The 12893-nt window shown below is 50.9% G+C and overlaps 2 protein-coding genes across 5 annotated transcripts in view; one reads left to right on the forward strand and one right to left on the reverse strand.

Moving 5' to 3' along the window:
• Positions 1-2337, reverse strand: part of LOC119111397 (prolyl 4-hydroxylase subunit alpha-2) — a 26655-nt gene extending 24318 nt beyond the window's left edge. Inside the window, exon 1 of the mRNA XM_037235210.1 lies at positions 2291-2337. The gene's annotated coding sequence lies outside the window, so the exon portion shown is untranslated. The remainder of the gene's footprint in view (positions 1-2290) is intronic.
• Positions 2338-4250: 1913 nt separating this feature from the next.
• Positions 4251-8684, forward strand: LOC119112328 (protein LTV1 homolog). 4 transcript variants are annotated; one of them, XM_037236453.1, is made up of 2 exons: positions 4251-4269; positions 6804-8684. In XM_037236453.1, the coding sequence occupies exon 2, from the start codon at positions 6882-6884 to the stop codon at positions 8271-8273; it is 1392 nt and encodes a 463-aa protein (XP_037092348.1). In that variant the 5' UTR covers positions 4251-4269; positions 6804-6881; the 3' UTR covers positions 8274-8684. The 4 variants fall into 4 exon arrangements, with proteins under 4 accessions (XP_037092348.1, XP_037092349.1, XP_037092346.1 ...); XM_037236454.1 differs by lacking the exon at positions 4251-4269 and adding an exon at positions 4270-4287; XM_037236451.1 differs by lacking the exon at positions 4251-4269 and adding an exon at positions 4300-4435.
• Positions 8685-12893: the final 4209 nt, after the last annotated feature.

The raw sequence follows: 12893 nt of genomic DNA on the forward strand, positions 1-12893 counted from the left end.
CCCGACCAACGCAAGAGACCTTGTCATTTTGGCTCCCCCCTCCCGGCTCCCCCATCCCTGTTGAGCAAATATTTTCCTGACCGATTTGTGGCCCCCTTGTTGATACATAATGCCCCGTTAGGCACTGTAGACCCCTGAACGATACAGGAGCCGAACCAAACCAAATGTAAATCGGGGGCCTGGCCTCGTCCCCGCTTGGGAAAAAGTCCCGGAGCTCAGACCAACACGGAGCTCACTGTTCGTTGTTCGTGATCTCTGGCCGAAACAGAGGAACACCCTCTCAGGGGTTCCTGTCGGTGCATGAGACAATCCTACTGACGTTTCAGATCACGGCCCTATGGGCGGGGTCTTTAGTGCGACCTACAGCCAGCCCTTCGAACCCTTCAGCCGTCCAGTCGGGCCCTTGATCATTGGTCTCGAGAGGTCCTTCGGTCGCTGTTCGGGCCCCCTCAAACGCCGCTCCGACCCCGGGTCACATGCCGCAACGGGACCCCTGTTCGGCACTGTGGCCCCTAACCAACACGGGAGCCCTTCATTGTGTCAAGGACCCCGAACATTGTAAATCGTGGACGCCGGCCTCGTTTCTGCCTGGCAAATGGGTCCCAAGGGCTCAGACGGACATGGCGCCGACTGCTCAGCGTTCGTGATCTCTGACCGACTGAGATACTCGCGCTGTCTCAGGGGTTCCTCAAACGGGGGACCTCTGACTGATATTTCAGGTTACGACCCTGCAGACCGCAATTACTTTCGTGACCTACAGCCAGTTCTTCGGACCCTGATGCCCTCCAACCGGGCCTCTGGTTGTCGGTTCCGGTGGGCCGCCCGGGCCCCTCTTCGAGCCTCATCAAACACTTCCCTTGGTCGGCTCGGGGCCCTTGCGGGCACAGAGCCCCTTGTTAGATGCTTGGGCCCCTGACAAATACAATGCCCCAGACGAGTGTAAATCGCTGGCCCCGGCTTTATAGCTAATTGGGAAGTGGATTCTCAGGCCCGTACTGGCACGGAGCCGAGTAAGCGATATGGTGGTTCCTGACCGACATATAGGCCCATATCGGCTCAGAGGGTCCGATCGGCGCAAAGCGCCCTCTGACCGTTATTTGAGGGTCCGTCTTCGTAGGTTGGGGCCCCTGAATAAGACTCCGACCAACCCTTTATGCACTTAGACTCTCCAATCGGGCCCTCGATTGTCGGACCGGATGGACCCTCTAGGCTCATCGGGTCTCCTCGGATACTGCCTCTGACCGACTCGGAGCCCCTTCAGAACACAGAGCCCCTGTTAGACGCTGTGGGGCCCCGAGCAATGTAAATCGCTGGATCCCGCTTTTCCCTGCCTGGGAAATGGGCTCTTAAGCCCATACCGCCACGGAGCCGACTGTGCGCCACTGGTGAGTCTGACCAAAATATGGGCCCTTATCGACTCAGCAAGCCCCTGATGAGCGCGCAAGGCCCTCTGGCTGGCATTGGAGTGCCCGGCCCTGTGGGCCGGGGGCCCTGAATGAGACCCCCGACCGGCCTTTCGGGTCCTTTATCGCACGTTCCGAATGGCCCGAAGGGCCCATTGGAACTAAAGGGGGAGGCATGTGCCCCTATGCCCCCTGCGTGCGCTACTGTGGGGAGGCAAGTCAACATTAGGGGGGCAAGGCCCTCACGAATAATACAAATCGACACCCCTGCCTTGGAAACACTGAACTAGTGTGCTAAACGTTCTAGACTGGCCTCGATTGAGGCCGAATCCACCCTGGAATCGAGCAGCAGCCGAGTCCGACTCAGAATAGCTTCAGATTCTATTGCCGCTTTTGGTTGGAATGATAGCGGACGCCGAGCGCTGCATCGCAGTGGGATTCGCAGTAAGACTCGCAGTAAGACTCGCAGTGGGACTCGAAGGAAGACTCGCGGTGGGACTCGCAATGAGACTCGTCGCCGCCCGACCGAAGTCAAAGGCAAATCGGCTCCTCATGACCACTGGTCGGTCAGGATTACCGAGCACGGTCCTGCCAGCAGTGAACATCCCGATCGAGATGTGGCGGTCCTGATAACTCCTCGACGCCCTCGTGAATGCACTCCACCCTCTTTGGCCTCGCCCTCGTGGCTCGGAAGCTCGGGCTTTACTGTTGCATCACTCGGCGGGATCACACCGCCCCCCGCACGGTCCGCTTCGTGTGCACACGCCAGACTTGCCGGCCGTCCTTCTACACCACTCATGCGCCACACACAAACGAACGAGAGTGACGAGAACACAGCCAAAAAGAGGATCGGTCGGAGCGACCGGCCCACGTGCCCTGAGACTCACCTGTCCCACAGTCGGCTAGCTGAGCTGAGCGTCGAACGCGCACCCAATCACCCCGCTCCTTGGACCGAGTGGCGCGCACTTGAGCCCGTCTGAATATCAGCAGACAAGGCGCCGTGTTTTCATGAAGGGGGACGGGGTGGCAATTGCAGAGTGCAAGCAGTAGCGATATCTAGTGGCTACGTTATAAACTAATAGTTTATATCTCCTACGCTAGGTGCTAGGTGCTGGGTGAGCTATTGTAACGGCCTCTACGCTTATCTGATGTTTGGGGACCTGATTTTGGGGGATCTGTTATGCAGAGTTGTAGTTTCCGATTCAGTTGGGTGGGGGGATCATGCTCCTCTCCCGCCTTGGGCTCCAGCCCCCCCCCCCCCGCCGCCAACTTGGAAAAGGCAGGGAGCCACATCCGGGGGTGGGAAACCCGTTCATTAGCGTATTTTGGCGCAGATTGTGTCATTTTTCACTGCTCAGCCCCCATTTCTCATTTTGCGAAACATTACCATGCTGTGATGTCGTGCTGTGCTTTAAACGTCAAAGAGCCTACTTCACAGTCCTCTCGTGACAAGAATGAGGAGGCGAGGTAGCTCGCAGTGAGGCGAGGGTTGTCTTGCATGTCATTTGTAGCCATGCCGGGCACGGGGCCGGTGTCGCCCTTGGATCGTCTGGCTTGAGGAATGGGCACTCTCTAGCCGGGTTCACTGGGATGCCCCAGCGTCGTCATAGAACTGTTTGAGAGGCGCATCATGTTGGGACTGAAGAGAAACGGGACGCAGCGATTTCTGTTCTCACTGCTTTAGACTTAAGCAAGGGGACGGACAGCAAGCCGCGTAAAGAGGGCGTTCCATATTTGTATGGGATCTTGAGCTGAAATAGCCACCTTGAAGATCATTCGGTGCAGTTCACAGTACCGCACTACTTAAGACACAAGTGTGCCTAGTTTCTGAGTTACGCGTCCGTGGAGATGCGCACATTATTTTGGGGAGACTATGTTGTCAAGGTCCGCCAGCCATCCCTGACGTCATAACAGCATCATTCAGATCCTGCCATTACAATAGCCACGTGGCGATCAAGGCCAAGAAAAATGCAGTTGTTGAGCGGTTCACATATCGTGAACAAGAGCCCGTGGGCACGATTTCTGTGATGTATCGGCCGTCAATTGGCCCTCCATCAATGTTTTGCAAGCTGTGACGACGTAATCAAAGAACAACATACTTAGGAACAGATTACTACACAGATAAAAGTATTGTCCACAGCGGTCTTTTCACTTGAAAAGTACTCCAGTCTTATAAGTGAGCTTATTTCGTTATAGCTGACGCTTCCCTCAATATCTTTAAATGTGGAGCATTCCCTGAAATCATGCATGGGCTGACACACGTGTGTGACCGCGGTGATCGTCGAAACAGCGCACCGACCGCCGCGGTTTGCAAGTTGTACATTCCAAGCTGTCCGGTCCAAGATCAGCCGGGACGTCCAGATCGACGGTTTGACCTTCAAACTGGCCTGGCTCGGGGACCGTTAGCGCGTGCGTATGCGTGTACAGAAAGCGGCGACAACAAAGGCAAGACCGATGACCCGATGACCCGACTGCGTCAGCGCGACTTGTTGTATTGGCACCACCCCCAATAGAACCCGCTCAGTGCGAACGTTGCAGTTGCAGTCTAGGTCAAATTCTCCGACTCCACATCGAGTTCACATTTTGATACGATATCATCTGTTGACTTGAATAGCAAAATTTGAAGAAATAAGAAGTGACCAATCCAAGCTTTTCGTGCAATAGCCGAGATCAATGAAGCCAGCAAGCGAGCAATCATTCCGCCCGTAATATTACGCAACGTGTGGGACTGCTCACGGCGCCTGCTGAACTATGGGTTCAGTGACGTCACGCCAAGGTTGAGTGAATTGGACACTAAAATTGCCGCATGATCCATTTTCCACGACCTTGACATCACGTGCGCGAAGCGTTGGCATAGACGAATATGGTGAGCGCGGTACCGAGGGTAGGTGTGGGGTAGATGTGCATATGTGAGTGGATGGATGGATGGAAGTGGATTGTGTTGAGGTGTTGGATATCATTCTAGTTGTAACTGGGAGTATCTGTATTATTTTATGGTGAAATAACCTAATTTTCTCCAGCCATACGAACTTGTAAGTACTTGTATTCGAGGCGGCAACATCATAAAGTGTGCAGATTTGTGGTACTAGTCAGGTTAGTCCTGGTTTGGGTGCTTGGGCACCAATTATGTTCCTATGTCAAGACAGCTCTTTCCCAATGTCCTGGGTGGGTGGGGTGCAGCCTTAAAAGGAACACACCACTCCAAAGGGCTTAAACAGTGTCAACAGCAACATTGCTGCAAAAATTTCAGAGCTTGTGGGATATTTGATCCATCTGTTCGCAAATTTGTCATGTAGATTATGTGAACAAATTGTCCTCATGATATATGATGTATAAGCTTTTCTGTCAAAGCCCTATCACCATTCTTATACCACTAAAAATAGCAACACACCCAGGGTCAGAGCACCAAATAGCTCGCAAATAGTCAAAACAGTTTTTAATGTAAAGTGCAGAGACATTTTTTTCATGTTGTCGGCCTTGCAGCCTTCAAACTTTTACCAAATGGCTTTTGAAAGAAATATATGCTAGGGTATTATTTGCATGAGTATGAGTACATTACAGCTTAATTGTTGCCATTTATTAAGTCCCCAGATAGAGGCAAAGATCCTTGGAACCTATTTTGTCTTGTTAGTGGTGTAGAACCTATCCTGTGATGTATTTTGGTTGAGGAGCCTATGCAAGTTGAAGGTCACTATTTTGTGGCTGGGCATGAGCATGTGACATGTAGTACTGCAGTAATTGATTTAAGTTAGTGCTCCTTACAATATTTATCATTTAAAACTTTAAATCTGCTGGCTAGTTATATAATAGTTAGCACAAGTCCACTGTCTGTTATATACAGTAGTAGCTGGTCTTTTGTATTCATACCATGGACTTATGTGATAGCCTTGAGAGAAATATTTTGCATTTAAAGATATTGGAGAAAACATGAAGTTCATATGCTCCTCAATGTGTCATGGTTTGATTATGTTATCTGGCCTTGTGTAACATTGATTGAGAACCAGTTGACAGTTTGTATCTGGAAGTTATGCTCACTAACACAAGTGCCAGATACTGACACTGACAGTTGTATTTTTCCTAGCCTCCATTGTCACATGGCTTATGGAATGGCATGATTTAAATGATGCTATTAGGATGGCATAAATGCTAAGGCAACTATGAGATACTCTCCCTGATATACCTATCCCCATTCTCCTGGGCATGAAGCTCAGAAACTTAGGTCCTAAGGAGGGCAGGATTGTGAAAAGCATGGAAAGGTCTGCATTATGTCTGGGTTCAAAACTTCCTATAAATGTGGAATGCTCCTGTTAAGAGATTACATTTGCCCCTTAATTTTGAACTATTCATATGGTGCAGAAACATGGCTAGCTTGTAAACTGTCCCCTATTTTTTCACAAACATCCTGAGCACTTACAAAATAGATTTAAGTGTATTATTTAATAGTGTTTGATATTTTTTGTTGAATTTGAACTGAAATAGGTATATTAAAGATCATTTGGTGGATTCCACAGCCCTGCCCTTCTGAAGACCTGAACCCCTCTAGTTTATGAGCTACACACCCATGAAGATATATAGACTTTTATGGGGAAAGTATTTCAATGTTATCTAGGCATCAGTGACAGCACATAACATCACTGAACTCCTGCCAGTCCATTGGCCATGTGGCAATCAAGGCTAAGAAAAATAAGATTGTTGAGTGGTTCATACCTGGCATAGGTGAGCATGATTTCCAGATATAACAGCCATCAATTGGCTCTTGAATCAATGTCTTGCAAGGTACGCTGACAAACAGTTATGTATTGAGTAGTGTATCTACTCAACAGAAATGGTCTGATATCAGAAGCAGTGTTTTCCACTTAAAAAGTACACCAATATTCATAAGTGGGCTTTTTTGTCCTATCTGATGTTCAGTTCAACATCTGCAAGTGTGGAACATTCCATTTTTATTTCATTTCATTCATTGCATGTTCAGCAGAGAAGCATGTAGTCTACTGCCACAACTGTTTTGATATGGGGAATAGGCCATTGGGAGTTGCGCATGCATTCTGAGCTGTCCAAAATACCGCTAGCTATAGCTCGGTCGCCAGTACCCTAATGGAGCAGGAAACTTCGCGCGTTTAGGTTGAAAGTATCAAGCAACCTTAGGATCTGTTTGTCATGGTGTGTGTTCGTCGTCGTCGTTGAAGTGACGTCGACGTATGTGTTAATTTTTCATCTCTGTCGATCCGTGATGGAACACAGCAGGGTGTGATGTGAATTGCTGGTCCGGGGGTATTCGACGTCGTTTCGTTGTTCACGTTTGTTCGGGCGCTGCACGTTCATTACACATTCGTTCACTCTGCAGCTCTGAATCCCTGTTCCACTCAGAATGATGGAGCTAATTTGGGTGATTTTCCCCAGGTCTGATCCAGATATAAGTGGGAGTTTGAAGGAGCATACTGTTTCTGCCAACATCGGGATTGGTTTGCCAACAGCATCATGAGTCGCAAACGGTTCATAGACAAGAATAAATCGGTATCATTTCACCTACTTCACCGGTCCCAAAGAGATCCTCTGGCAGCAGACGAGTCAGCCCCGCAGAGGGTTCTCGCGGAGGTCGAAGATACCAAAGGCGATGCGGCTCTCTCAAGGAGAGAGCTTAATGCTAAGTACGGCATATACTTTGATGACGATTACAACTATCTCCAGCATATGAAAGATGCCAAAAAGCAAGATGTCGTTTGGGTGGAGTCCGTGGCCGCCGCCAAGAAAAGGGGCAAGCGCCCCCACGCATCTCCTCAGGATGAGTTGTCGGAGGCGGGCCCGTCCCTGCAGCTACCATCGTCACTCTTCGCTTCGAATGTGGAGGAGAAGGTTGGTCTGCTGAACAAAGCAGCGCCGGATCACAGCCCTCCCGACGAAATCGAGTCTGAGTTGAATGAGATCATGGGTGATGATTACGCGCACGACCCCCAAAATGAATTAGAGGACAATTTCTTCGAGTTAGCGGGTGGCCTGGCGACTGACAGTGAAAGCGACGACGAGATTGAGGTGGAAATGGATGATGAGGATGGGGATTTTGATTCTGATCAGTTCGACGAAGAAGCCGTCCACGATCTAAAGCCATTCAGACATGAGTCCAAGTCTCAGTTCACCGAGTACTCCACCACAAGTCAAGGGGTGCTCAGTACGGTGGAAATGGAGGCACTGAACGAGAGATTCGACAATTTCATGGGACAGTACGAGGATCTTGAAGTAGGTGGTCTGGAATCGGAGGAGATCGCCGGTGCACTGGATCCGAACTCGGATCGCTTACTTCAGCTTGCTGCTGAATTCGAGAAGGCAAAAGAGAAGCCGACCATTGAAAAGGAAGTAGCCGTCAGAGAGACCAAGGAAGATCGCGATGATGAAGACCTGGTTTTTCTCACAGTGTACGAGAATTTGAAAGAGGACAGAATGGACTGTGAAAGTATTCTGTCCACGTATTCCAACAAACGGAATCTGCCTCACCTCATCGATGGTCCGAGTAGCATGCAAAAAATCAAGATAGACAAGAAGGGCATAGTCAAAGATGACAAGCCAAAGTTGACGAAAAAGGCTCTCGCACAACTGAATAAAAAGGAGAGAGAAGAATCTGGTGACGACAGTGATGGGTCCGAGTCCTCTTTCGGCAATGAAACGCTCGCAAGTAGGATTTCTATGTTGTCTGTGCGGCCTGAGGGTGAGACCTCTGGTGAAAGGAAGGCAAGGAAACATGAGTTAAAAGCTCTCAGAAGAGAACGTATTCAGGAAAAGAAGGCTAATCAGCTTTTGACGAAGGTGTTGTCTGAGCGGCAAGCCCAAAGCCAATCGGATAAACTGAAAGCCAAGCAGGCTATTCACTATCACTGACAGACATGAAGCGGTTGAGTGCGTGGAAGGCGAGATGCCCTGTCAACTTTGCTGTGTGAGGATTGTTTAGAACTGAGGTGTGTGAATCATCGGTTCATAGTGTCTGCACGTTCTGTGGAATATATTTGTGGAAGCGCTGCCAGTCGGCAGTGAGTGCGAAGTGGTGGGAGTAACCGTATATTTTTATGAGCGAGGTATAGGTGACGTACGCGAGTGGCTGACTGGCATGGCATCCGATCAATGTCGATGGGCGTCGGCCCATATCGTTCTTCACAAGCCCATAAAGCGGGCCATTTTCAGACTTGCTTTATGCGCCTGCGTATGCATGTTCATTGTGCGTGTGGGTCCGCCTTGTATGTGTATAATTGGTGAGCGTCTGACACCTTTCGGATTACACTACGCGAAGCTTTGGCCATGCCATTTCACTTGTTTGACGATGCCTAGATCGGAACTAGATTTTTGAATGAATTCACGACTGCGGGAGGATCTTTTTTTGTGCATTCAAGTACCGGTGGCCTTCACGAGGCCGTTGACGTTTTGTGTTGCTTCACTTATGGCGCATAGTGTGCCAGAAAGTATATGGAACTGCTATTGCCACTGCGAGGGGTAGGTGCATAAGGGTTAAGACCACGCTCTTTTTCAGGTCGTTTTGAGCGTACTACCGCGGCTGGTAAACCCTTCCGGTACGGCTGGTTTGACGGTCTGCTGCCCATAACCCTTGCCTAGCCAAGCATACACGCATAACTCGTCTCCAACCGCTAATACAAGATGGACCTCGCATTCGGATATAGCCCAGATATAGCCCCGTGCATTGCCGGAGCGCGATCCTTCCGGCCTGTTGCCACCAATATCGCTGCGTTATTGCGGTACCTGTGCAAGTCTGGGCCTTGGCACAAATATAAGTGAAATAAATGCGTAAATGATTCCGTCTTGACGTGGAATGGAGGACGAGCAAATTGGATACGCTAAATAACGGATGGAAAAGTGTTTACGACGGCATCGCCGCTGCAGCGTCTTGCGGCGCAGATAGAGGGGGGCACGTGCCTGCCCCCTTTCCCTAGGTTCCCAGGGGCCCTTCGGACCTCCCTCGGGGTCTACGATTAAGAGCCCGATTGGAGGCTCCCAGGGGCCCGAAAGGCCGACAAGAGATCGTGTGCATGGATACCGGCGCGCAGGGCCGGGTACTCCAATGTCAGTTCGATGTCCCTGCGCGCCCATCAGCGGTCCTCGAGTCGATAAGGGCATATGTAAGGGCAAGTCCGTCGGACAACCACTAACAACCGGATCCGTGGCGGCATGGGCCTGAGGGCCCATTTCTCAAGCAGGGTTAAAGCCGGAGCCGGCAGTTTACATTGATCGGGACCCCAGCGTTTGTCAGGGCCCCACCGGCACTAACAGGGTGCCTGTGTTAGCAAGGGGCCCCGAGTCAGCCGGGGGCAGTGTTCGAGGAGGCCCGAAGAGCTTGGAGGACTCGCGGGGTTCGGTTGGAGAGTATAATGGTGTGAAGGACTGTTCGGTGCTTTATTCAGGGGCCCGGTCTGCGGGGGCGGGCAGGTAGTCGCGCTGGTCGAGTCGAGGCCTGAGATATCCGTTAGAGGCATTCCGCACCGTTTAGGGACCCCCTGAGACAGTGGGGGTGTCTAAGCCGGTCAGAGACCACAAACACTGAACAGTGGTTCCCTTTCAGTCTGAACCCTGGGGGCCATTTCCCAAGCAGGAGCAAGGCCGAAGACCCGATTTGCATTGGCCTGGGTCCCTGAAACAGTGGTTGGGGCCTCATGTCGGTCATTAGCTCACAGTACACAACAGGAGGTCATGTGTCTGTTAGCAGCCTTGAGTCGGTCACGGGCTTTGTTCGAGAACGTCCGAAGAGGGACCGGAGGGGCTCACGGGAACAAAGATCAATGGCCTATTGGACTAGAGTCCCCCCCCCCCGATATGTGGTTCCGTGACCTGAAATGTCACTGGAGGGCTTTTGTTAGGGCCCTAGTGTGGCGCGCGGCGTATATATCTATTTATCTCTTCGCCGCGGGCCACATGCTGCTTCCCCCCCCCCCCCCCCAATGTGCGAGTACGGTTTTTGTTTGTTACGTTTGGCCCGGGCGCACGTTCCGAACACGCGCGCCAGGCCAATCAATAAGGGCCCTTCAAACACACCGACTCCGCCAGAGGCGAAAACAGTAACCGTATGAGGAAGACAAGGTGACAATCGTGGGGAGTCACAATCATGGGAGTCACAACAAGAAGCGCTACCACCAGCCTGGTGCGCAGCGACGGCTCCAGTGCTGCGGCCGTCTCCCCTCAGCCTTGTAAGCCCGGTGAGGAATCGTCAACCTTTCGGCGATTCTCTGAGATCCCCGGCCCTTTCTTCCTTTTTTTAGACAAGGTGAGAAAACGCGTTTGGAAAGTTTTTTAGATTACGTACTGGCATATCACTTCTGGTCTGGTATATATCGTGTATTGATTTCGTGTTTCCATCCTACTGTCTTGATAAATCATGCAATACATCGATAGGTGGCGAGATCCGATGTTTAATTGCTCGTCCACTACGTGACTCTCAATTTTACCATCTACAGTTTTCTATCTAATATTATTGATTACGGACAACGTCCACTGAATGACGGCTGGTGATGAGTGTCGATCAGTAGAGGGGAGAATCCGGCCGATCGATCCCTGAGCTTTTACGCCATCAACGTTGACTATTCTTTGCTGTCATTTATGCTGTTGTTGCTGCTGCCCCCAGTGACCTGACATGGGGGCCAGGTTCGGTGGTTTCCTGTTAAGCGACTTAACTGTTTGGCAACAGGAGTATATCGCTAAATACCGATCAGAAGATAGCGGTGAATAAACATACCCTTAGGTATGGCTGTTTAAGTCGCTCCGAAAGGGAATTGACTGTGTTCGCGCCGGATCAAGCGTTGCTAGATAATTCATTAACTATTCTGTAGTGGCCGCAGTGGGGTTCTACTCATTTAGCAAATTCATCCCAAATTTTATTGAAAACTATCGACAGTTTACCTATCGACAATGTCATGTGTAATGTGCTTACATAATAAGTCATGACTGAAATGGTAGCAGCGAATAATCCACCTTGATGGCGTAGAAGTTTAGGGATCAATCGGCCGGATTATCCGCTCTACTGATCGACACTTATCACTGGCCGTCATTCAGTAGAGGTTACTAGTAATCAATGATATTGTAAAGAAACATCTAACTGATAAAACTGAAAGTCGCTTAGCGGACCAATAATTAAACATCAGATCTCGCCACCTATCGATGTATTGCATGATTTATCAAGACATTAGGATGGAAACACGAAATCAATACACGATATATACCAGACCAGGAGTAATATGCGAATACGTAATCTAAAAAACTTTCCGAGCGCGTTTTCTCACCTTGTCTAAAAAAGGAAGAAAGGGCCGGGGATCTCAGAGAATCGCCGAAGGGTCGGCGGTTCCTCACCGGGCTTACAAGGCTGAGGGGAGACGGCCGCAGCACTGGAGCCGTCGCTGCGCACCAGGCTGGTGGGAGCGCCTCTTGTTGTGACTTGCATGGTTGTGACTCTCCACGATTGTCATCGTGTCTTCCTCATACGGTTACTGTTTTTGCCTCTGGCGGAGTCGGTGTGTTTGAAGGGCCCTTATTGATTGGCCTGGCGCGCGTGTTCGGCACGGGCGCCCGAGCCAAATGTAACAAACAAAAACTATACTCGTTCATTGAGGGGGGGGGGAGGCAGCATGTGGTCCGCGGCGAGTATAAAAATAGATAGCTACTAGGGCACTAATAAAAGCCCTCCCAGTGACATTTCAGGTCACGGCACCACATATAGGGGGGGGGGGGGGAGGGGGCTCTAGTCCAATCAGGCCATCGATCTTTCGTCCCGTGGGCCCCTCCGGTCCCTCTTCGGACCTCTTCGAACGAAGCCCGTGACCGACTAGGGGGCCGCTAGCCGACACATGACCTCCCGTTATGTAATGTGAGCTAGTGACCGACATGAGGCCCCAACCACTGTTTCAGGGACCCAAGCCAATTCAAATCGGGTCCTCGGCCTTGCCCCTGCCCGGCAAATAGGCCCCCAAGGTTCAGACTGACAGGGAACCCACTGTTCAGTGTCTGACCTGGTCTGGTCTGACTGGTCAGTGAACCCACTGGTCTCTGACCGACTTTGACACCCGCTCTGTCTCAGGGGTTCCTAAAACAGTACAAGAGGACCTCTGACTGATATTTTAGGTCACGACCCTTCGGGCCGCATTTCTTAATGGGGCCTACAGCCAGTAAGTACTTCGGGTTCTTACGCCCTCCAACCTGGGCCCTGATAGTTAGTTCCATTGGGCCGCCCGGGCCCCTCTCCGGACCTCATCAAACACGCCCATCGGTCGGCTCTGGACCCTTGCGAGCACAGGGCCTTCTGTTAGGTATGTGGGCCCACAACAGACACAAGACCCCGACCGATGTAATCACTTGCCCGGCTTTATAGCTGATTGGGAAGTGGGTCCTCAGGCCCAAACCGACACGGAGCTGACTATGTGGTACGGCGGTACCTGACCGACATAGTGGCTCATGTCGACTCAGGGGGTCCCCGATCGGCTCAACGGCCCTCTGACCGTTATTTTAAGG

Source organism: Pollicipes pollicipes, unplaced genomic scaffold (assembly GCF_011947565.3).
Source record: "Pollicipes pollicipes isolate AB1234 unplaced genomic scaffold, Ppol_2.1 Scaffold_7261;HRSCAF=8764_pilon_pilon_pilon, whole genome shotgun sequence".
In the NCBI taxonomy this organism is placed as follows: domain Eukaryota; kingdom Metazoa; phylum Arthropoda; class Thecostraca; order Pollicipedomorpha; family Pollicipedidae; genus Pollicipes; species Pollicipes pollicipes.